General features: G+C 40.9%; 1 protein-coding gene across 1 annotated transcript in view; it reads right to left on the reverse strand.

The window, feature by feature from the left end:
• Positions 1 to 26,778, reverse strand: part of phactr3b (phosphatase and actin regulator 3b) — a gene marked incomplete at its 5' end in the record, with an annotated part of 41,789 nt that overhangs the window by 13,956 nt on the left and 1,055 nt on the right. Inside the window, 7 exons of the mRNA XM_084061807.1 lie at positions 7,456 to 7,609; positions 8,394 to 8,584; positions 9,686 to 9,890; positions 10,342 to 10,575; positions 12,497 to 12,637; positions 13,171 to 13,248; positions 14,159 to 14,320. Of these exons, the coding sequence (XP_083917933.1) occupies positions 7,456 to 7,609; positions 8,394 to 8,584; positions 9,686 to 9,890; positions 10,342 to 10,575; positions 12,497 to 12,637; positions 13,171 to 13,248; positions 14,159 to 14,320 (1,165 nt within the window). The remainder of the gene's footprint in view (positions 1 to 7,455; positions 7,610 to 8,393; positions 8,585 to 9,685; positions 9,891 to 10,341; positions 10,576 to 12,496; positions 12,638 to 13,170; positions 13,249 to 14,158; positions 14,321 to 26,778) is intronic.

Raw genomic sequence — 26,778 nt, forward strand, 5'->3', positions numbered from 1 at the left:
TGACACTACCTGACATCATCATAAGGACACTAGGGCTACAGCTAACAGTATAAAGGGACTCGATGTGCCTTAGGAGGGTTCAGTTCCAGCAGTAACCCGAGCTATCTTAACTACCAGAGAGAGAAGCATCGAAGAGATTCCAGCAATAGGCGATTGCCACAGCCTAAAGCATATTCTCATACTGGACTTGGATCTGGTTAACGAATCAGCCGATATCAGTTTCTATACTGTACATGTAGCCAATAATAATTTGAACGTGTTCACATCACATTTCATATTTATATTTATTTCTTTAAAAGATATACCTTTTATAGGAGATCAATTGTATATTTTGAAATATGTATTTCAAATATGCATATTTACTGTATGGGGTGCATGTTGTTGTTGTTGTTGTTTTGGTAGTTTTCTTTTTCTTAAAAAAAAGAAGAAGAAGAAACAGGTGTTTTCAGTGTTTTCAATAGAAAAAAGGACCCCATCGTACAAGTTGCACCATATTCTAAATTCCATGTGTCTTTTGTTTTTGGAATCAATGTACTTTGTTAACCACAGCTGTTGAATGCACAGCATGACACATGCAGCCCTGCAGGCTGTCCTGTTCCATCGTAGCACAAATACACTACGCTGTGAGGTCCTCAGCAGCACATGGCGTTCTGTGCATGAACATGCCCTCTGATGAATTCAGTGTGATTCATACAATACAGGAACAAGATGGACGTTTTGGCTTGGTTTGGAGAGAAAGGGGGAGGCGAGGGGAGGGGGGGGGGGGGTCCAGGTTACTGCCAGTGGCCAGGCCAGTCATGTAAGTGTGCAACAGGTAATCAAACGAACCCGATTTTAATCCATACATTTTTTTTTTTTTAAATAAAATGATCAATTGTGGGTAAAAAAGTTATACAAATGAAATGTATTTTTTTCTTAGCGGGTGGGGGTGGGGCATTATAAAGGAAAATGTTGTAAATATAAAGTGGCTTAAGTGGTTAATCAGACTAATCAATTTAGTTAGATTATTTGAATTGTTTTGTGTGGATTCGTTGATATATGTTCAATAAAACAAAACAAAAAAACAACAACAAATTGATCTTCTCGGTTATTCGATGAATCGAAAAAAAGTCAATCAATTGAATAATCACTTCGAAAATAATGGATAGTTGCCAGCCCTCCGGTCATCCTCTCCCACAGGCCACCACAGAGTGAGGACTGGAGTGGGACATGGTACTGGAGGAGCACATGGTGCTGTCATCTAAAGTAAGACAACAATGGCAGGCCTCAGCTGTCTCCTGTCCGGAGCAACAGCTCCGCTCATATTGGCTGACCATCAGTCAGTCAGCTATGCACACCTGTGCTGCCAGTACCTCCAGACTGCACACGACTGACCGCAGAGACATGCTCAGTCCTGTCAACAGCACCAGCTACACCTCAATCTTACTCAACATGATTTATTTTACTACTCCTGTTCCTTTCTTCTTCATACATGGAATGACTTATTTCCATTTGATCTTATTTAACCCATTAAGACCGGGAAAGCATCTGTGTCATTAAAAAAAAAAATGTTGTTGTTTATTTAATATTTATACTAACTAAAAATAGCAGATCTACAAGCTCATAGCGCGGCACTCGGTGCCGCGCTATGAGCTTGTAGATCTGCTATTTTTGAATAGCCAAATAAATCTAAAATGACAGAGATGCGTTCCCGGATTGAACGGGTTAATTATATTCTCATACACACTTGCTTGGAGTACAATCATTTCATTGCCTGCTAATCTTGCTACTAACTATGTTGTATGCAACAAATAATGGCTTAATTACCTAACAATAATGCCTTGATTAACTTGAGATTAATTCAGCTATTTAAATGCTTGCTACACACACCACATGTGGCTCTTTTGCTTGCCAGGATTAGTCAGTTCATTCCAACTGTGGTCCATGTTGACTTCCCATCAAGATGTCCCTGGAGAGTACATCACACTATGGTGCGGTGTCGTTCATTCAGTACATTCAGATACACATACTTGTTTGTCTGGGCTTTGTCCTGACCCGATGGACCAGCTATAGTGCATACCTCCCATAACCCAGCACACGCTACAGTCACACTTTCCCCTCATGACACCCGATTGATTATTTCCTGTGCCCGACTGCCCGTTACATAAGACCGAACGGGAGTTCCCATAACATAATGTTCCTGTATGGGTAGAAACCTCATTATGTCAAAAAACGAAATAGAAAAAAAGAAACCGTGTTCCAATGGATCCAATGTAGTTATTATTTAATCACAAGCTCTAGTCAATACTTCTCATTGGTTAATATTAATAAAACCCACAGACAGACTTAACCACTTTCACGTTCACTAGTTTCAATTAGTAAAAGTGAAAAGATATAAAAGAAATAGCAAAAATAGCAAAACTACAAGCTCACTGTGTGTCGCAATGCGTTGTGAGCTTGTAGGTCTGCTATTTTTGCTACTTTTGTGTGACACTTGATGAAGTAGGGTATTCATTTAGAACAACTAAAAACTAAAAACATAAAACATTGAAATATTGAGATACAAAATGAGGTTTCTGCCCAACAGCAACGATTAGAGGATGGGTGTAAAACGTATAGCCTTTTTTAATGCCCCGTGCTGACCTGCTGACTTCAGGCTAAAATGCCTCCATAAAAAAAACAGCATTGTCATCATAACATCCCTTTAGGAACACGTACAGTAAACGGAACATTGCACCAATGTGCCAGGATGAAAAATATGCTGAATATTGCACCTACAGTATATTCCTTACTGGGTTTTTAAATTCATTGACAATTCTTCTCTTCAACTCAGCAAAGTGGTCTGCATTTCCATGTAACACCGACTAATATTCATAACACTGTCTGAGTGTTTTGTCAAAACAGATCAACAAATGTGAGTACACGTGGAAGCTCACATGGAAATAGTTGTGTCTGGAAAAGCCGTTTATGTACAACCTCACACACGCCCACACACACACACACACACACACACACACACACACACACACACACACACACACACACACACACACACACACACACACGCACCCACAGCTGGCCTGCTACTCGGTGTTATTCAGATTGGCATGGCACACACAGCTGTTGAATGCCCTGGGTAGGGTTGCACGTGGGGAGGCACGATGCGAGACGCAAAGATCCTCACGGTCTCTTGGAACACACCACCCTGATGCCTGACTTAGCTCTCACACCATCTGTTAAATTACTAGAACAACAAAGCCTCATCTGCCCTTTACAAAATGATCTACGGTTCTTTGAACACTCTCTGCCATGCCATAATCTCACTCTGATGTCTTAATCTCTTCAATTAGCAGCCTTAACCTGAGATTACACTAATCATTTTGCCCGAATAGGCTACTGTGAAAGTGTACGGAGAGGGAATTGAGATAACCACTGTAAACCACAGTACCGATTGGGAACTCTTCTGTAGTCTTTACTTTTCACCTTTTCACCACTCATATAGTGAATATCAGGGTAAAGAAAGGCTAATGTACGGTATACTTCATCGTAAGACCCTGTTGCTTGATAAAAACTGATTTTCAACTGAAAAACATGTTATGTGACATGACATGATGTGATTTTTCTTGACTGTAAAAAAGCACACGAACCAAACCAAAATCCACATGTCTGCATGATCAAGCCGAAGTATTAAAAAAGGCACAATCAATGAATGCCAGTACTTGCCAGTACAATCTGTTACATACTATAACCTGTGACACCTGTCTTAGTTTTTTTTGTTGTTGTTTAGTTAACCACTTTAAACCATGCCCTATTTTGGGTGAAGACTTTCAAAAACATATCACGTTTTTTTTATAACTTAAAATAGGTGATAGCGAAAATAGGTGAGCTACATTGGCTATTTTTGTGATCTACATTGGCTATTTTCTGCATGCAGGAGCTGTTTGGGCCTAGATAAAGCAAGTATGAACTCAGGGGAACTGCTATTTTTAACAACAAAATTGCAAGGACAAACACCAAACAGAGGTGTATATCTGCCACTGGGGTAAACTTATGGAATAAACTGGATAATGAACTTAAATTGAGCAACTCCATAAGAGAACTTATAAAGCTAGGGTAATTGATATTGTTATCTTGTTGTCTTTATTCTGTATGTTCAACTGCTGCTTTGTTAAATCATGACCGAGATAAATAAACTAACTAACTAACTAACTAACTAAAACTAACTAAGTAAGCTACTGTATAAAATAGGGTTCAGAGGTTAACATGAAGCACATTGATTCCACCTGGGATGAAATGTGCTATCCTATATTAAAATTGGCTTAAGGGAGGACGGGCGGGCCGGCCGGCCGGCGGGTGGACCTCTGATGTCACGCTCATGTCACCATGACTCAGCCATAACCATATGGAGTTCCAAATGCAGAAAATAACCTCAATGTGTCATCATGGGATCAGGCACAAACAAATCACTCAGCTCCATATATAAATATGGGCACAAATGGGGCATGCCCATATATGGGCATATACTGATGACATCAGTGACTCGACTTGTGATAATACAATTCACTTTTCGAATTGGCCAACAGCCTGAAAACTTATTTCAGTACAGACAGCTTGTGACCAATTTAAACCCATCTTTAAGGTGTAACTAAAAAAGAAGAAAAAAATGGGTCAACCTCAAAATGGGTCAACTTCAAATAACGTAAAGCCCACCGAACAACAATACACAGTAAGGTGTGAATAACTTTGGCGTGGGCCGCGGCGTGGCGGTCCAGGCACCCTATAGGCTGCAATGCCAGTCTGACAGCAGGTCGCGAGTTCGAGTTCCGATCCCGAGGACCTTTGCTGCGTGTCACTCCCCATCTCTCTCCCCATTTCTTGTGAGTCTACTGTCCTACCATTAAAGGCATAGAAGCCCAAAAACATACCTCAAAGGTATGACAGACATTTTAATGATCTACAGAGGGAAAGAATGAAAGAGGCCTGCTCAACTTACTAATTTAAAATTGGGTGAACAAATGATCGTTATTATCATTTATTATTAATAACAATAAGTTATTCATTTGATCACAATGCTGATTTCATCTGGAGTGCTGGAATGCTAGAGTGTTCTATTTCCCACACATAGATTCTATGTTCAATCCACCTGAGTTAACGGTCCAGGACACAATGCTGTTGGCCAAAATGATACAGATAACACACAATTACACATTAGCTATATTTTGGATTTCCTTGTGGTTTTCCAGGAGGTCAGCTTACTCTTATCTGTGTTACATTATACTGCTTGGTGTTAGGACTTCTCCACTGTAAAAATGTCAATGGCAAGCAAGTCAACATTGTAACCGTTAGGTGAAACATTCCACCTGGGTGTTGCATAAGACTTCCAGTACATGCTGCACTGTATTATTCAGTGAGAATGAACCCCATCTGATTGTTAATCCTATTTAATTCCCCACAATACCACCCTCTCATCATTTACATAACGTTGCAAATAAGATTATGTTCTCTGGTGCATTCCTCCTCAGCCTTTCACAAAAAAATCCTGTTCCATACGCCAACAACTCAGACCACTTGACCCAAATAAGCTGCACCTGTGGCAGGTTAAAATCACAACCTGACAATATCGTGAGATTTTGATTGACTAGGACAAGGCAATTAGAGTATCAGTTGTTTAAGGAAAGCTATCTCTTTCCATCAGAGGTCAGATTATTTCCATCTTTGAAATATTCATGAAGGCAGTGATGAGGCCCTTACACGCACGCACGCACGCACGCACACACTCTCAATGAGACTTAATGAATAAATTAAAATCTAGTGTAGGTAACAGTAGCAGCATACACTTTAACGTTCTGAATCAAAGAGAGCAAGAGATATGGAGTTAGAGAAAGACAGAAGGGTACGTCAACATGCATGGAGGTTTTAACAGTGACAACATAGACAATACATTGAAACACATGAGCCCTGTCCATTGACAACCTCAAAAATCGAGGTTAACTAGGCATGCTTTTTGATACATGCCATAGAGCATGATATGATATACATTGCTTAATTGTATCATACAGTAAACCTGTATGGAAGCAGATGCAATTGCATATTTCTCCACGCAGGCATTCAGGTTTTTCCTTTAATTCGATACCCATCTGTATATGATGCATTAAATGTATGCATTGATCACTGTGTAAAGTGTCTTGTAAATCCATATCGGCTAGGCACCGAAAAGGTACCCAGCCGATATGGTGGTTCAAATCAATCAATCAATCAATCAATCAATCCAGTGTAGAGGAAATTCTCAGGTGTTTCAGGACAGGGGGGTTGTTAATGGTTGGTAAACAGTGGTGGACAGAAACAAAGTATATTTACTTGAGTACTGTACTTTTTTTTAATTTTTAATTTTTAAGTACCGGTACCTGTATTTTTGGACTTTCACTCCACTATTTTTCAAATAGTGACAATAGCAGATCTACAAGCTCACAACGTGTTGCGTTGTGAGAGCTTTTTTCACTATTATTAATATAATATATATTTTTTATATTTCTGTAAAATCTTTACTTTTTTATGTCTACATTCCAATACACCAATGCATTCATATTAAAAGGAAAATATACTTGAATACTTTTTAAAAGCAAGTGCTCCAGTACCTTAACTCAAGTACAACTTGTAGTATAATATTTGACCGGGAGTATCTATACAGCACAGAAGTCTTGAGGTCACTTCCGTTACCCCGCGGGTCACAGAGTTGTTTGCCCCATTCTAAATCCCATAGATTTTTTCCCCCACATCATATAAGAACTGTGTTCCAAAAATAAACTAATGAGTAGTTTCATTAATTCTGCAGTGGTACCTGGAAGTTGCGTTGGAAACTACAGTAGGAAACCATGTGACTCTCTGTCCCCACTGAAGCACGTCACTCTCAGTAAAAAACATGTTTGTTTGATGAAGCAACTGAGAACTGACAACGCTCTCCAACAGAAAGAAGAAATCCAGTGCAACACAATGTGATGCTGATTACGTGCGACGGTAGTGCCGTGATCCGCACGCATGTTTAATGGGAGATTTGTAGTCGTTGGGTAATTTTTAAGCCTGCGAACTGTGGTCAATTTGTAGGCGGCCCTTTATTTTCTAACTCTTTGGATAAATTAGTACCTTTTCACCATCAATTGATGCTTCAGATCCATATTAGTAAAATCACCGACTTCATTTTTTGTTTTTGGAACACAGTTCTTATACTTGTGATGTAGGATTTAGAATGGAGAAGTGACGTTAGACTTCGGTGGACTATGACTTTGACTCAAATAATGGGGTTGAGTTCTTTGTCCACCACTGGTGATAAAGCAACGGATGGGTTTAGATAGTGTGTAGATGTTGAATGATGAAACAGACATACATGGGACACAGTGAAGAAGGGGAGGGGTAGTAGAGGGCTGATGACGATGAACTGGACGTGTCGACGGGTAGCTGGGTCCACACAGAGCCACTCACTTGGCCAGCTTCGTCTCGATTTGCTGACGGATCTCCTGGCGCTCCTGGTCGCTGCGCATGGGGAAAATGTTGCGATCCTCCAGCTCCTGTTTGCTGGGCCGGTTGCGGAGTTTCACGGCCAGCAGCTCTTTCCTCATTCCGCGTGGAAGTGTTCCTGTTGGTGGGGTTGTGTTGTTTTGTTATTGGTGGAGCATTAGCGGCAAATTAGGGTCACCAGCTAAACCTTTGTGTCTGCCCTGGCCTGCTGAGTTTCGCGGCTGAAGCTGCTACACTCAAACCAATCGTCACACAGGCGGCTTTTGCCATTCTCCTAAGATCTAACACTAATCTTCACACAGGCGGCTTTTGTCCATTCTCCAAGATCTAAAACTTATCGTCACACAGACGACTTTTGTCCATTCTCCTAACATCTGCCGTGTCAATTGGCCTCAATCACAGTATTGAACAAACAATGATGTACTAAGTTCTTCAAAGCTGCGGACATAAGAGTTTCTGTAAAACAGGTATTATGTTCATGTTAACGCACAGTAGTTAATATATTACGTATGGCATAGTATTTTAGTATTAGGTATTAATATATAATAATCTAAAAGTGAAACACAAACACTCGTTTACATTGAGTCACGGGCAAGGTAACCTCAGACAGCTGTTTATGGGGAAAACAGCACCGACATGCTCGATGAATTGAATACACAGGACCACAATGGAAACAAGCCCTTAGAGCTTTTTGTGTTATCCTTTTAGCACCATTATATAATCGTACCACTGCACTATTTGCGAACTGTTAATAAAGTATTCGATCAATCAATCAAATTGACATCACTGGCCATGAATTAGGACTCTTTATTTTTCATCCACTCACACGATGCCTGGATTATACTGGCTTTATACATTAAGAGGTCAGAGACTGAATCCTGTATTGATATCAGCAGACCTACCGGAGATAACTGACTCATTCCAACTCTCCTGGTCACTGTAGTATTCATCCATGCGCCGGTTCTCCTTATTTTCATCAGATTCCTTCTTGCTCTCTGACTCGCCGACGGGCTCCTTCTCAGTGCTGGCGGTGCGAGACAGACGGCCATCTAAGCGCCGCTTCGGAGAAGAGCGTGCCTCCTTCCCCTGGAAGCTACAGTGACAGTGCAAAAGAAAGGCCTACTAATCAATGCTTTCCACATACATAGTTCAGAATGCACATATCATGCAAAACCAAATATGTGGTTTATGAATTGATGCCTATGGTGATTTTACTGCTCTGGTTAAACAAAGAGAGTTAAAAAACTAAAATATCTGAACACAAATGTAACATCAGGATCAACAGGAATCATGGCAAAGAAATCCCCTTATATACTGTATGGGCATTAAAGGGACAAGGCCAGAAAGATAGAGATCTTCATATATGGGCATATAAGGGGACACAGGTAGGCACAAAATGGACACTGAAAGGGAGTAAAAACTAAGTTTGAGACATAAAGCCTTCATCAGTGTGCAGTTACACCATAATTGTGAATCTAAACGTCTACTAACAGTGGGTCACTAGTAATTACCATCTGGTGTAGGGAGATTGCTGTCTCTGGAATAGCCAAACCAAAGAAATCCCATAAACCACGTCAATACATTTACAAATAGATAAATAAAATAGAATCTAGGGATCCACATAGGGATGGAATGGCTCCAATTTGGATCTCCGACTTCATATAGTCTGCCTGTGATGTCAATCATCATTAGTGTATAGCGTAAACAGGAGGGGGCCTTGACAGTATAGAGCCTTAGGGGACTCTGGTCAACTAATCATAGGGTTTAAGTGGTTAAAACACTGTTTCGATTTAAGGATAAATCCTATTGCACAATACTATTCTCCTGATAAATACGAGTTTATTGCTGATGGTGTGAGAAAGAGTAAAACAATTTGTATTCCTAAAATGTATTAATTCTGTTCTTTATTTTTCTTTAATGCCTTATGTAAAGCCCACTGACTTTTTACATAATTGTACCCAAAATACACAAAACTGTTGACCTGCGCGTCATCTATAAAGAGGGGTCATTTCCTCATCATGTCCTAAAACACTGATGAAAGTCACAGGCCGAAAATCATTCGTTTTTTCCTGTTGTGCATACAAAATGGCACATATTATTTATGCCAGAGAGTGCTGACATCTGTTCATCCTGGGCATAAAGAGCCACCATACAGATGTACAGCAGAGACCATATCTAATCCTGATGTTGTTACCTGTCCTGTCTGTGTTTGCTGGCCAGGGCGCGGTGCAGTTCCTCGATGATGCAGCTGGGGGGCAGCTTCGGGTGTAGCGCCAGGTGAGGGGACCCAGTCGGTGTGGAGATCCTGCCTCGCAGCAGGGAGCCCTGTGGATCTTTAGGAAGAGTGAAGTTCCTGGGCAAAGTGGCTGGGGACTTCTTCACCGGTACCGGATGAGGGCCTGCATGGTAAGGGGAGATTTCATATCGTGATACAGTGCTGACTTGGATCAATTTGTCATCTTGTTATGTAACGCAGTGGTTTTCAACCTTTTTTGCGTCAAGGACCCCAAATTGAAACATATTAGCCCAGGGACCCCCATTTGAAAAGATATGCCAGGGACTCAACCATTTTGATTTCTTGGGGGTCCCAATCTACACTGTAGTGTAGTATCATCATCAGTGTTAATTTAACTCTGAGAGTGTACAAATGGAACGAAATGGACCTTACGGGTCCATTTCGTTCCATTTGTACACTCTCAGAGTTACAGACACACAAGGGTCAATTCGGTTCCTAACTATTCATTTGTCTGGGGACCCCGTGGAACCCCCTCAAGGACCACTGGTGGTCCCCGGACCACTGGTTGAAAACCACTGATGTAACATATCGAATCTTTGTCCTGGCAGACCGACCTTCTAGACTGCCAAGTCGGGTGAGCAGTTTGACCGGCATGTTGGGCGGGGGAGGGGTGCTGGCTCGTCTCTGTGGTGGGGCCGTGGTGGCCTCCTGTTTCCCCTCAGGGGCCTCCACTTTGCCCACAGATTGGTCTTTGCTCGGGACTCGAGTTAGTGGCGTGGAGTCCTTCTCTATCTCCACGCTCTGACCTCGGTCTCCAATTGCATTTGAATGTTCTGTCAGGTCTTGCACTGAAAGGACACAAGAGCAACAACTTCTTCAACCATGCCCTAATATAATGATGAGAAGTTGTGATGGTGGTGAGGTTCAGAAGATGGAAGATCTGTTTCAGTGATATTTGGCTCCACCTTGTGGTCAAGCAATAGAACATTACAGTTACATAAAATTGGTTAAATACTAAAAATGTGCCAAATGCAAGGCTGAAAATAAATTGTCAACAATAATTTTCAGCTAGAATTATGACAGGCCCTACCCTAGTGTCCACAAGAATAAGACAAATATGTGGACTATGTGTGGTCTCGATGAATTGAATACAGAGGACCTTAATGGTAACAAGCCCTGGGCTTATTTGGGTTATCCTTTTAGCATTCTTTTGTATAAATCTGTGCCACCGTGCCTTTTTTCTTTTTTTGCAAGCTGTTAATAAAGTTTTCAATCAAAGTGTATAATGATTTCCATCTGCTGATACATTTAATAATGTTAAAATAAGAAATGTGGTGTTGTGTCTTTAATTTGTATTTGCAGTGGGTTAAGGTTTGCAGTGAGTGCCTGTGATGCTTTAGTGCAGGGGTGGCAACTTTGATGATGGAGAGGGCCACTATATTTCCACACTCATTCCAGAGGGCCACATTGCATATACTGTCGGACAGACACCTCTTTTCTCCGTATTTACAGTAAATAAATACTGTACTTACTGTGCCATTCTATGTCACACAAAAGTAGCAAAAATAGCCGATCTACAAGCTCAAAACACGTCACAGTGCGACGCGTTTTGAGCTTGTAGATCTGCTATTTTTGCTATTTTTGAATTTCAATCCTGAAAAGTAACATTTTTCTTTCATTTCAAATGCATTGAGCTCACATATACTTATGTTAACTTTATGAACTTAAATACAAATACATTTAAAAAAGACAATAGAATTGTAATACTAGTCATTAAGCTACTAATACAGACTGAAGTAATTAAAGCGGGTCTGTAACGAAGAGGTCCTCCGTTACTTATAATTGGCACTATTTTGCACACCACTTATTTTGCACATATATATATTGTAACAGTATTCATTGATTTATTTATATTTGCACAGCATTTTGCACTTTACTCTTTTGCACAGTATATTTGCACACAAGAATATTGGATCAGGATGGGCAAGTGCAATATAGTCAGTGCAATACCATAAGAGGAGTGTGCAATATGTTTTAGTGCAATATAATATGTGGCAATATATATGGGATGTTGGATTGTGATTTTAATACTGCTTATGTCTGTCTGTTCCAGGGTGTTCGGGCAAAAGAGTCCCCAGGGTGCCCGAGCACCATATATGGGTTTGGACTGGACCACAGTAGAAGAGAGAGGGGGGTTTTGGGTTGTATATTGGAAGCTGCTAATAATGTGATAATGTTTGTGTTGCAATAGGGTGCTTAAGTTATATGTATTTATCGGGGGTATTGAATTGATGCAGATGTTTAATGAAATGTGTGGTTTAGATATGTTGCATGTTTGAGGTAACCTGCAACATGGTTGAACCCACAATTGATTGACTGACACTTGATTGGCTCAGCTGAGCATAAAAAGATGCCAGAAACAAACACACTCAGCTTTAGTTTTAGTATTAGGACATGGTGGAGCTGCCGACCACCATGCCACCTTTTGCTGCTGATGCTCTTATCCTGTATGTGCACTTTGGCTGAATAAAAGCACCTTTGGTTTGCAATCGACATCCTGACTCTGTGCTGTTTCCAGCCGCTTATTGGGCCAGTCCTTTACAGGGTCATGTTTGCATGTTTGGAATTGTAACAGCTGAAATCAATAATATATCAGTTACTATATTAACCTGTGGGCCGCATTAAGTGAAGGTTGGGGCCGCATGTGGCCCCCGGGCCGCCAGTTGCCCATGTATGCTTTAGTGTCTAAAGTTTAGTCAGTAGTTTTACCCGTCAAGGTCTCCAGATCACTGAGCAGTTCTTCCAAGGTGGTGGCCAGAGGGACCATGGGCTCCTCGTCTATCTCCTCACCGTCTGACTGTGTGGGACTGTCTGGATCATCATGGTCAACCCCACAGGCTAGATCTGACTCTACAGATAACACACAGTGGAAAAGGGGTAAGAATGGGTCACTATCATTATGATGGGATAATAATAATTCATAATTATAATTATTATAATACATTCTATTTATGATGCACTTTATATTTGAACCAAATCTCAAAGTGCTACATGGCATAAATAGTCCAAAAGAAGAAATAAACAATTGAACCCATTAAGACCTGGAACGCATCTGTGTCATTTTTAGATTTGAGCTAAAAAGCATTATTTTACACTTTGGCTATTCAAAAATAGCAGATATACAAGCTTATAGCGTGTGCCGCGCTATGAGCTTGTAGATCTGCTATTTTTGAAAAATCAATAAAATGTGTGCAAATCTTTGAATATATATATTTTTAAAGCGAACATTTGTAACTCAAATCTTTGCTTCTGGGGGTCCCTGGAACAAAATATTTTGAGGTGGGGCTCCGCGGCCAAATACAACATGAGTTTTTTTGCGTGCGTGCGTGCGTGCGTGCGTGCGTGCGTGCGTGCGTGCGTATCCATGCCCTCTCCTTATGCACCTGGATCTGGTTCCTCCATGCCCCTGCTGACGAGGTCCATTTTGCTCTGCTGTTGTGTCGCTGCTTTCTTCTCCAGCGCTAAATGACACAAACGGTTTCCATTCATTCATTTACACACACTTTAACCACAAAACAACCACTGCTGGGCCTGGCAGAAAATCCACTCTTCATGATGTTCTTAAATCTGATAATCATCGCTATAAAGTGTTTTTCAACCCATTTTTTATATTGTTAAATTTTGTCCATTAATTTCTTTGTCATAATTTTCAATATCACTTGTTTATTTATCCTGTATCCTGTATGAGTTCTTTCTCCAGATTGGATGAAATTGGTATCGCGGCCTGAAAATACATTTTAGAGCAGAGAGACAGGGGAGACCCGAGAATATAGAGCTATTAAACACAAACCACAAAACCACAAAATATGACTTACTGCACCTTTAACCCTTTAAGACTGGGAACGCATCTGTGTGTCATTTAAGATTTCTTTAGCTATTCAAAAATCGTGAAAATGTGTGCAAATCTTTGAATATATATATATTTTTTAAAGCGAACATTTTTAACTCAAATCTTTGCTTCTGGGAATTCTACAAGTGTCTTCTAAATCCTACAGTTTTTTAAAAAAACTTATGTTTCTATATCAGTGGTTTATTTATATGTATTTGGCCGCGGACCCCCAATATTTTGTAATAGGGAATCCCAGAAGAAAAGATTTGAGTAAAACAAATGTCCCTTTAAAAATATATATATTCAAATATTCGCACATTTTCACGATTAAAAAAGAAATAGTGCCGCGCTATGAGCTTGTAGATCAGCTACTTTTGAATAGCCAAAGAAATCGTAAAAATGACACAAAGATGCGTTACCGGTCTTAATGGGTCAATCAAACATCCATAACAAAATGACTCCAAATGACGGGGGTGCAACTCATTCACGAAGCCCTGTGTGCTTCATTAAAGTGGCTGTGTGCGTCACTGAGCTTCACTCACTCGCAGTGGGCTTCAGCTTCTCGTTTTTCTTTTTCCTCCACTTCCAGGGCTTGAAGATCCGACCAATGCTGCTGGCCAGCTTGCTGTTGTGCCGGACGGGGGGCGTGCGGACACCTGAGACCGGGCAGCCGGAATTGAGCACCCTCTGCTGGTCCGTCATGTCTACAACACACACATGCACGCACACGCACACGCACACGCACACGCACACACACACACACACACACACACACACACACACACACACACACACACACACACACACAACACAAAAGATGTGGTTATAACATAATGTGCACTGCAGTATCAACTAACATTCCTGGGGTGTGAATTAGCACCCCACAAGAGTTGAGAATTTCTACCTACAATAGTTGATATAGGGCCAACTCTACTTCGTGTGAGGGCAATGTGGATGTAGGCCATTGACTGTAAAAGCTTGATTGATTGCAGTCTGATTGCTGAGGAGAAGACAGTGAATGCTATTGTTTACATCTGATACACACTGTTCCAGGGTTGACAGACCTTCCTTGTTCCAGGCACAGGGACAAAAGGATGTCCTTAAAAGTCATTGTGAAAGACACATGGAATTAAATTAAATTAGCCTCAGTTTAATTGCCCATGCATTCACAGACCAAATTAGGAAACTGCTGCCAGTAATGTAGGCTATCTTCTGCCTCCACAGTGGATTGCAAAAATAATCATTATTGTTTAATTCAGATTGTGGTATCCAGTCATGTGAATAAATTCACACCTCAACTCAATAACCATTCCTGTTAGCTAGCACTCTGACTACTTGTAGAGGAATGCTAAGCCTCCATGCTATAAACTAGGCCCAAGAAAGGGATTACAATGGAACAACAGACAAAGTAACAGAGAAGCGGGCAGGGTGTGCTGTGAAAGCTGACTTGTGTTATATGCTGTACTTGGGTGTTGGAGACAGGGAGATGTTCCTGCATGGTCTCTGAGAGGAAGAGCAGAAATAGAAACTCCTACACAGTCTGTCTCTGACAGCGAGCTGCCTGACACTTCAGTGAGTTTACAGCTGAGCTGTGGTGGGCTGTGCGAGGGATTATTCCAGTAATATTCCACTTTTCTATCTATTTCCAACATCTACTGTAACAGTGTAACAATCACAAAATCTCTTCATTTAGCTCTTAAATATATGGTAAAGTCCAGAATGATATGCCCACATGAAATAAAATCATAATGTATTAACACACTTTGTTTTTGTCACTCCACGGGTGTAACATCGTGGCGTTTGTTTCAGGCAGAACATATACTTTAGCCGCCTAAACAAGCGTAGCTCATTTTGTTATACAATTTCACACGTACAGCTACGAGGGGGAATGGAAATCGGAGGATTTGAATGGAATAACACGGAGGGGATGGAAATTGGAGGATTTGAACGGGATAACATCACAGACATCCAGACTGTTTGCACAGCGTTAGCCCAAACATAACTGAGCTCATCGATCCGTGAAAGAGTGGCAAATTGGCGCCTTGGGTTTCACTGACACCCGAGGCAAACCGCACAGTGGGTGCCTCGGTCTTTGACCTCAAACAACGGGAAGCGGGTCAATTGTCCAAGCCATGTCTGCCTCTTAATACATCCGCGTCTGCCTGCCTAGGCTAGCATGTTGTAGGGAATTCAGGTCAAGCCTGCTAATAACTGCAGCAACACTGTAGGGTCAGACTGCCGTTACCATGGTTACCAGCGTGGATGCTGCAGAAGGGACCCTTGGAGGCACAGAACCATAAGAGCATGAGGAATAGGGGGTTGCTGTTGCCACACAGAAAGACAGAGATCTCCAGCCAATCACAGCCGAGATATAATAATGCATAATGTAAGCAAAAAGTCTCTGTATTTTTTGAGTGGTGCCAACCACTCCTATATCTGACTTTGTCTGTGTGTCTGTCTGTATGTATGTATGTCCAATAAACAAACATTGATGACAACATCAATACGGGGCTCATCAAAGGCACCACTCTCTTCACACAGAGTGTGATTCTTTATTTCTAAGATGTATTTCTTCAGAGGGGGTGGCTTAGGGTTCTGTAAATCAAACATAAAGTTAATTCCAAGATTCTCTTTATTTTTGAGCATTTTATTTAAGTCTGTTCTAGAATAAGCATATTACGTCTCTATCGGTAGGCTACATTATTAGTCGTCTATATTTGTCACTGCAATGCATTTGGCATAATCACATCATCCTTGTTGTAGGCATTACCAGTAATTTAATTGGTCTCATGAAGCCTCGACTACTTCAGAGTTCCCATAATAAAGGAGATGCTAATCATCATTGAGATGTTTCAGTCACTTGCAGCAGGTGGTCTTCTTCAAAGCACTCAACATGTGCATGATCGAATATCTCCAAAGCAATAAAGTGATGCTTTCTTGTGGAGATGTAAACAGAACCACAGCTGCTGATGCAGTAGGCAATCTGAAGAGAAACACATCCTGTGTGCACGCCGTAGAACAAATAAAACAAAGTAATGTACTTTGACAGCAACTGAAGTCAGTGTGTTATGTACCGTATGTCAGTGGTTTATTGTGACTTGCCATGGAGACCCCGACCCTCTTTAGGACTTTTTGACATCCGTGCAAAACTTCCACATAAGTCTGAAAAAGGCATTATTTTTGTAGCTAAAGATCCTTTCACGTCACTTTTCAACATTCAGGTAACATTGACAACACCTTTAGATACATTGAAGACATGTTCTAAAAAGGCTGAAAAACAAGCGAGCAAGGCACACGCAGATCACAGTCAGAGCTTCTGTCAACTTAGTGCCGTTCTAGTTGTAGGCAGACAATAGGTTATGATGGGTCCTCATTAATATGGTATGTGAAAGGGGTACCTATCGTGTCCGCATCGGACAGGGAAGGTTCCTTGACCAAGCCTCAACATGAGTTAGGAGTTCAGAATGGGATTTTCTATCCTGCAAAATCACAGACAGACGTTGAGCAAATGTTCTTTTTAAGTGATGATGTACAGTAGTCTCTAACTTCAAATAATATGTGCTACAATAATTTGACAGTTCAAACAATGTAGTTACAAATATCTAGAAACTTGTCAACACTGTATTGCACCATTATTACGGCCATTTCTGGCTACTTTTTTTTCTACCTCTTTGTGAATTTTCTTCAAAATACACTTTTAGCTGATAGTCCTACATATTTTGACTCACAAAAATGGCTACATGTGATCTCTGGAGTCATGTGATCATACATTGTAACGCCATACCAATTGGTTATAATTGGCTTCCAACATCTGTGGGGGGGCCTATTTTACAAACAACATTTCTTCCAGCGCTTTCACTTGTCATACAAATGCGATTTGCCCATGCGCATTCATCTGGTCTTAGCGGCTGCAGCCCACGCCTTGTGTCGGGGGAAAACACACTTAGCAATTAATCAAAATTGTCTACTTTGTATTACTTTCATAGACTGACTGATCAGCAGATTGCGACACTTTGGCTACCTACTTTATAATTATAAATGTATACATTTAAGCAATTTGGATAGACAATAGATAGTCATTTACATTCCTGCCCTGATTTGTATTCCCAGTCTGGCCCTGTACAAACATACATTAAGTGACAAAAGGCATTAAAAATCAGCATCCTTTATCATAGAGTAAGATGAAGGCCCTGTGCCTTTTCATACACGTTCACGTTTCATACAGAAAACAATGCCAGAGAGCACACATCTCCTGGCAGAGATGTGTGCTCCACAGAACGCACCATTCTAGTTTTGTATCTAGAGTTGTTGCCAACTGAAGGCTGCTCTGGCAAAGACTCTTACAATAGCTTTGCTTAGCCAACATGCGATTGATTTTTGTGGTGGTAGGCCTATCTCTAAAACAAAAATATATCCATGCATCCATCCCTTATCAGTACAGAATGGGTATTTATTCATTCATTCATTGTTACAATTGATTTGGCATGTGTACTTTCAGATCAGTTTCAAGCAGAGGGGAGAGCAAGTAGGGATGTAAACGAGGATGTAAACAAGTTTAAATGGGAGGGGTGAAACACACATCAAACAGTATAAAAGTCAATTGTTTAATTTGACCCCAGGGACCCCAGAATAAATAAGTAAAGTGCAAAACCAAAGGCGCGTGCTACTCAGTCAACTAGACGCTCATTCAATATTTACGAGTTCAATAGATATGGCCGGGGTTGGAGAGAATGCTATATATTTACTCTTTACTATACAGACCAATTACTGAAGCCTTGAAGTGTTTAATACTGTTACTCTTACTGTCTTTAATACTAACAAGTTAACTATATTTACTTCTACTTAATTGATACTTGCGGCCATTGCTTCCATCACGTGTGTGTGTGTGTGTGTGTGTGTGTGTGTGTGTGTGTGTGTGTGTGTGTGTGTGTGTGTGTGTGCGCGCGCGCGCGCGTGTGCGTGCCTGCATGCACGTGTGAGTGGTGAAGGGGTTCTTCTGACAATTGATGTTACTGTCAAGAGAGTAGGGAAATGCAGAACCAGGCACTGAATCAGCAGCTCACGAGTCAAACCAGTAGCCATAGTGTGTCCATCACAGGAATTATTAGTACCAAAGTAGTTTACAATTGATTGCACACCTCATCCACAGAGTAACTTAATCAGAGAGCAGCTATTGATAGCCATAGCATGTTGTTGCTGTCGGGCAGAATCCTTGTATCTCCATATTTCACCTTTTTTGTAAATGAATGCCCTACTTCTTCGTTCAAGAGTGTCGCACAGAAGTAGTGAAAATAGCTCATCTACAAGCTCAATGTAGACTGTGTTGTGAGTTTGTAGATTGACTATTTTTGCTAAACTGAAATCAAAAGTGGTAAAGTGTATCTGTGGGTTTTATAAATATTGAACTAATGAAAAGTATTAACTTGTGACTGAATAATCACTGCATAATCGCTTCCTGTCTCTCTCCCTGTTTCCTGTCACTCTCCACTGTGCTATCCAATAAAGGCAGAAAAGTCCCAAAAATATCCACACAAAAAAAGAAAAAAGAAAAAAAGAAAAGTAACAAGGTTTTCACATGACAGCGACGACATGAGGACTAAATAAATGATGAAACAACGTACTCAGGACTTTATTTGCAGATTGTTGATGTCCAAATGCCTATTAGTTCTCACCTACAGTATCAAGATAAAGATTGTGTAAGTTCTCACCTATCAACATGTAATAAAGACTTTTGTTCAGATCTAGAAAATCAAAATCATGTTTTCTTATTACTATGTGTCTTTTCCTACTGCTTAATTTATACTCCATTAATGCAATTATGAAAATAGCAGATCTACAATCTTGATGCAACGCATTATGAGCTAAATGTCATATTATGATAAAGCAGTTACCATAGTTACGAACCAGAATACAGACAAAACCATCCTGCTAATATCCACTAGTCATCCACTAGTATGCCCATAAAGTTGCTGAATCATGCCTCAGATATAACCAAAAGGCTTTGCAAGTAGCCTATGAGCCAATGCAGTCTTTGTGATATTTGGGAGATTGCACACAGCAGAATTCTGAGCATCATTTTAACTCTGAGAATAAAGGAAATGGACTCTTTCGAAAAATGGACACTCAGAATTTTTGCTCTGTTGCTGCAGAGCACTTGGAGGATTCCACAGAAAGTGATATGTCAATGTTGGGAACTTGGGAGGGCGCCAGATTTCTCAGGTTCAACTTGGCACCGACTGGGCCTTGTCCTTATGTGTGGTAGTTCACAAAACGAAGCAGCCACCACACCAGAAGATGCTCACAGCACGTTGTTTGGAGGGAATTGCCAGATTATACACCCCGAGACAAGGTAGTAATTGGTTACAATTTGTAATTTTGCTGGTCATCTATTTATGACAGCTATTTGTGGAAAATATACATATGCCTTGATGACGTTTTATATTAAACCTAAGTCAATTCCTGTTGGGGCTTGTTGCATGAATGGAATGGATCCTTCTGAGCAACCATATCTGTGTTCTCTAAGAGGGAGGTTAAAGACTTAATTCCAAAGAAAGATTCTCATGCTTAATTTCAGTGACCAGTCTCTGCAGAATGAATGTATCTGTTGAAAGCCCCCACCCCAATCCCCCCCCCCCCCCCCCCCGCCGCCTTGTGTGAGTCACGTCTACAGTATGCGAGCGATCATCTCCACTCCTTCGCCGTGCTTGATCGTGTTGCTTTAATTACATCTATTACAACCACAACGAGGACGGTCTCTCTTTCGTGATAGAGTGCAATTCTCTTCTCTGTAAGACGCAGTGTGGATGTTTTCAAATTAAGAAATATAATTTAGCTCCGATGGGTTGTAGTCTACAAATGCCTATCCACAATATTCTGTGCACGATCAAAGATGTGTTTTTATTTTCCCCAAACCTCCCCTCCGTTGCTGCATAATGAGAATGTCAAAGGGATCAGCTGGATGCTCTAGTGTGTTCTCATGTGCAACATATTGCTTTTACTGAGCTCTGAAAGGATTTAGGTCAGCACATGAAACATTCATAAAAAATACATCATGTGTAAATGACTAACAGCTTAAGTCAAGTAGATTCCCTGAGGAAGATTGGTCCATTGCTCAGTCACTGGGTAGAAACCTGTCTTTACTTCTAGTCTTGATACAATTGGATAATTATCTCTCGTTCTGAATTACTGTAAGCATAATTATGTATTGCACGTACACATCCAACCCCAGAAGCTATTCTGTTATTGTGAACGCAGTCACATGTCTGGCGTATTGCATTCTCTAATGAAACAGAACATACATTCAATTATAAACATTTAAAGTGCACGTGCAAAATATATATTGCTTAATTACAAAGATCATGGGTACTGAAAGTGAAATAAAACAACACTGGGAATGAGAGTTGTGAGCTACTTAAGCTTTGGATAGCAAGCAGCCAGTAAAAACAAGCCGAAATGTGCAAGAATAACTACTATCTGAGCCCGGTTGGTCTGCCTTTTTTATTATTCATATTTTTATTGTTTTCATGTCTGGAAACATCAAACACAATCATCTGTTTCTGCAAGCTGATTATTCTGTCTTGAGGACACTATTATCATGTTAACATGGATTTTTACACCCTTCTGTAGCTAACAAGTAATCTCATATTGTGTAGTAAATAGGGGGAAGGGCAATGTTGTTGGTGGTGTGTACTGTATGTCTGTGTATCTGTGTGTAAGCGGGGGAGGGGGAGCATCTATGTTTTTTGCCCTATTTTCTCATTCTGAAACAGAATTACCACATTACATCAAGCTCTTCTTTTGATGTTGATTATTATATCCTGTGATCTTAGAAAGTTCACAACGCAATGCATTGTGAGCTTGTAGATCGGCTATTTCCGCTATTTTTTGTGGGACACTGTTTTTGCAACAAACTATAAAATAGGCCTTAAGTGGTTAGTCATACTAATTGATTTAGCTGTAGTTGGTAATAAAAATCTATTACATTTTTTTCACGTTGGTTTATTGATATATAAAAATGTTAATGTTGTTTAATAAAAAGTTAAACAAATGATCCCCCCTAAAAAACACGCTTCTCGGTTATAATCCACAGATGCAGCCCTACATTGTAGACCATTGGTTCTTTGATTCCTAGCATTTACATTACTTCAACAATTTCAGATGAACTATCTAAGATAAAGCTTAAATGCTCATTCACCCTTTGGGCACTTGAGGAAGAAACAAGGATCACAAAAGATGGGGCACCTTTCCAGTGTAGACAGGCATGCACTATAGGTGCAGAGTGGACACTGTCCAAATGCAAAACTTCCAAAAGAACAAAGATATTAGATGTCCATGCTGGTAAAGTGATAGTAGTGGAAAAGACAAATCTTACACCAACACTTTAAGCATTATATTGATAGTAAATAAAACGCAATGAGGCATATCAAGGGTCACTAAGGTTCACAAGAGAAAAAACAACACAGAAAAAAGTGGCATGTTGGCACAATTTTCTGTTGAAAGCCTAACTTTACAGTTGAGCTGGCCCTGCTGCAGACAGACAGTCTGTCAGACAGTCCCCACTCCCCAGCATTCTTGGGCTCAGTCAGCACTTGAGTATGGGCCAAACTAATACCTTGCCAGTCCAGTCTCCCTTAAGGTCCATTTTTACACTCAGTGTTAAATTAACACAGATGATTTCACTATGTGTCCTTCTCAACCAAACTAGCTTGTCACATGTGAGAGTCACACATAGTGTCCTTTCATTTGATTGGAGGAGGGTGATGTCATGTTTTGCCGTGTGTGTGTGTGTGTGTGTGTGTGTGTGTGGCGTTCTTGTCCCTGGAGTCAGTGGAACCCAGGGACATCTCTGCGTGGTGCATAATGGAACAATAGATGAGTATGCACAGGATGAGGTGCCTTTGCTTTTCAATTGGCTTCTGTAGCTCTTGTGTCTTAGCCAGAAGATATAAAAAATATAATCAATACTGCGCAAAGACCCAAGGGGGAAAAGGCACTCATGAAACATCACATAGGCAAAGTACATTTTTAATTGAAAACACTATAGTTTAGATTATTCAGTTATATGCAATGCACAACCAAACCACTGTCATGCTACTCATGACAAACCCTTCACCTCTGCTTTCAGATGTTCTAATTTTGAGGCACACGCTAGAGTCACAGCGATTCAGATGTTTTCTAACATTTCTTTCATAAAATGTCTCAATTGTGTCATTGTATCAAGGTGTCTGAAGACATTTACTGTCATCAAAGTGTGACATTTTAACGATACTTTCCTCTGAGGATTCTGGCACTAGCACATTAAGCAAGCAATAGAGTGCTCAGTGATGCAGTAAGTCTTATCTAAATGGTCTACATATGCAGCATGACCTTGGCTCCAAGTCTGGACAGACTGTGTGCTCATTCTCTCTGCGATTGGGCAGGTGGCTGAGCTGCCCAACTCACCCTGACGATGAGTCACAGACGCAGTAGTCGCAGCATGCAGCTGCTGAACACTTTTCATAACTTAATTTATGCAATACCTTGGTATCCGACCAAGTATGGCATTCATGTGGCCTCTTCAGAGAACTTCTCGTTTCACTTAGAGCACTGTCATGTCTCCTCTGTGTGTGTGTGTGTGTGTGTGTGTGTGTGTGTGTGTGTGTGTGTGTGTGTGTGTGTGTGCGCGCGTGTGTGCGTGTGTGTGTGCGCACAAATGAAGACAACTGACATGTGCGTCAAAGACGTCTAAAGAAAAGCCCCATTCTTGTTTCAGTACAGGCTGATGTCCCTCAGCCTCGTGGTAAATGGTGTCATTTCTACAACGACTTTATCCAGATTAATTCCAGAGCGCTTTATAATATGCGTTACATTCACCCATTTACACATACACTGACGGCAGAGGCAACCACACAAGGTACCACCCTCATTTGGAGCAGTTATGGGTTCCATGTCTTGTTCAAGGACACTTCGACACACACAAAGCTCGGAATAGCCAGTTGTAGGACCGGGAACATTCTGGTTCCCAAACAGTCACTCCACCTCCAGAGCCACAGCTGCCTCATGAGCCAAACCAGAGCCTGATGTGTGCTGTGATGATGTGTTGGTGGTGATGATATTAATATGCAATTGACTATTTGTAAGGAAAGATTAAACTGTATCAGTAGCTACTGTAGGACTTAAATGTTTAAAACTTGTGCCATATCACAAATCGCTATTACGATATCCAAAATCCCAGATTATTTATAGCTAGTCTTTTTATATCACAATATCAATATAATATTAAATAATGCCAAGCCCTATGTAACAGACATTAGCTTATATTCTCTGCAAACTTCTTCCACTCCAAAAGCATGGAATGCAGTTGTGCTAGCTCTGAACATCAAGATGCCATGTTGACTAATGCTCGTTCACAAGGGCAGATACAAAAACTCACAGCATATTTGTCGCTCTGTCGCTTTGTATCTGCGTTGCTCAACGCAGTCGATGTATCTTTGTACATGCCCGTGTGAACGCAGCAAAACATTTCATTCGAGCTTAAGAAAAATGTGGACATAACTGACTGGACATAGCTTCTCTGCTTTCATTCTCCTTGCATTATGCATCAGAATGTCTGGTCTATAAGCAGATAACAAATATATTTTATTCCATTCTCTGATTTTTAACTGAGGTCGCCATGAAAATGCTCATTGGGATTCAGCACATTTGTCTTTCAGCTGAATACCAGGCTCCAAGGTTCCACAATAACATGTAGGAGTATGCTGCCAGATGCCAGGAGCCAGGCTGGCTTTTCTTTGTGTTCAACCACCCCTCGAAACACCTAAATCATAGCTCTGAATAGGTAAACCAGGGAAGGACCACAACTATCCATGCATAGATATTTAATAAAACATGTTACTCATATATATGGCGTTCTAATCTCTTCATCGGGCCTCCTCCACCACCTGCTCTGATGGGATGCAAAAACGAACACAAGTCTGAAACTGGCTGGTGGATCAATGGGTGGATCAGGGGTGGGCAGAGTCCAAGGAGAGAGCCTTTGATGTGACAGCAGCCTGTCAGATTAGTGCAACAGCAGGGGGCCAAGGGGGGTAAACAAGAGCTCCTCCTACAGGTTAGAGGCTTCACAGCAAAAATCCTGAGCGTAAGAGTGACCTGTAGAGGGTCCATCTTTCCAGTCTCAGAGTTAACAATTAACACTCATGGTGTTGCTGTGTACAGGGGCATCAGCAAGGTAACGTCATCACTTGAGGGAACACATACACATACACGTACATGCACACGCACACGCACATGTACATGTACACGTACACGTACACGTACACGTACACGTACACGTACACGTACACGTACACGTACACGTACACGTACGCGCACACGCACACGCACACACACATACACACGCACACAAGTACACACACACACACACACACACACACACACACACACACACACACACACAAAACCTACAGCCAGCCCATTGGCTACTATATGAGCTTTCTGCACACTGCACAGATTATTTTAGTTCGTTTTTTAAGAGTGTCAACAGTTTGATGTGGAATGTTGATGGTCCTCATATGTCACCGTGCTTATGGCATGTAAAGCAGCCTAAAATGTTATGGCTTTACGTGAGTAATCATTTCTAAATGCCACACTGAAACCACAACTTTAATGACCAATATCTTCCAAAGATTGCTATCTTTTCTTTACTTTTTCTTAGTTAAGCCATAACCCAAGTAGTTTGACAGAATCAGAGGTAATTTTATATCAAAACTAGTCAATTGTATGGCTGAGGAATTGTGACATAACTGACATTGCCCTGACTGAGTGTCATGTTCATCAGTACTTTAAGATGTCATGTGTGTCCCCTATTATATTAAGCTAATAGTGACGGTTCTTCTCACTGTTCCTCAAGCACATGAGCCAAGATCACAGCTACCACAGGGATGCCAACGATATGAAAGGGTTAGAATTGAGCAGAGAGGTTGGGGAGATGGGGGAGGGCAGACTGGGTTTTCTGTGCTGCATTGCCCAAGCCTTATCTGCCTGCTGCTGCACAGCAAAGGACAGCTTTGCTTGAAATCTGTTTTGCCGCGGCAGGGGATCTATCTGTGTGAATTCGGAGTAAAAAATGTGATTGAAATGAATGGCATATGGCAGCATTAGCAGACTAATATGTCTTATACGGTATCCACTCCATTACATACTGTAGGCATAAAAACCATAACAAAATAACAATATAACAAGCACTGGATTCAGTACTGAGGGCGTGAAAATGAGAAAAGAACTTTGACATCTTTCAACAATATTGTTATATCTAAACTTTAGATTGACTTGATTGGCTAACGTTAGATATTTACTTTCGATTATATGTAATAGTTGTATCACATGCAACTACTAACCCAACTACACGTGATGCACAATCTTCCAAGAAACACATCGTTGCTGTCTGGTGGAAACCTCATTATGTCCAAAACTGTTACTTTTCTGGATTCAAATTCAAAAATAGCAAAAATAGAAGACGTACAAGCTCACAACACGTCACAATTGCTTGTACATCTTCTATTTTTGCTACTTTTGTGTGACACTGTAGTATGATGAGGTAAGGCATGAATCTACGCAAAAACATAGTAAGTTGAAATATGGAGATATAAGAGGATTCTGTCCAACAGCGACAACATTGAAGAACAGATCACACCCACAATTCTACAACACAATTGAGTCTAATTGGCATTTTCAGCATGATTGTGCTTTGCTGTGCATCACCGGGTGTACTGAGCAAACCAACCTGGGAAGTAGCCAGATAAACACCATCTCTGCTCACAGTGGGAGTGCCAAGTGCTAGCTTCTGCCATTTGGGTCACCATGGAAACAGCTAAATACACAACCAGTCATCAGCTTCTACTCAACACAGGCCATTCTTGTGTGATGCAGGTTTGAACATACTTGTCCACCCGAGGTTAATGGTAACAACCACTGATATATGGACACTGCATGAATCACAACACTATATATCATACACCATACTTAAAACAGTGTTGTAATACAGTGTAGGGTGTGCTTCATAGCCGTGATGCATAAGGGTCTGTGCAATCTCTGTGATCATTATACTGTACATGGATGGACTACCAGTAACATGTAGTAGGCGATTATCAATTTAAACAGGCACATTCTGTGTAGTCTACTA

This window comes from Gymnoscopelus microlampas, assembly GCF_963454915.1.
Source record: "Gymnoscopelus microlampas genome assembly, chromosome: 7".
NCBI classification, from domain to species: Eukaryota; Metazoa; Chordata; class Actinopteri; order Myctophiformes; family Myctophidae; genus Gymnoscopelus; species Gymnoscopelus microlampas.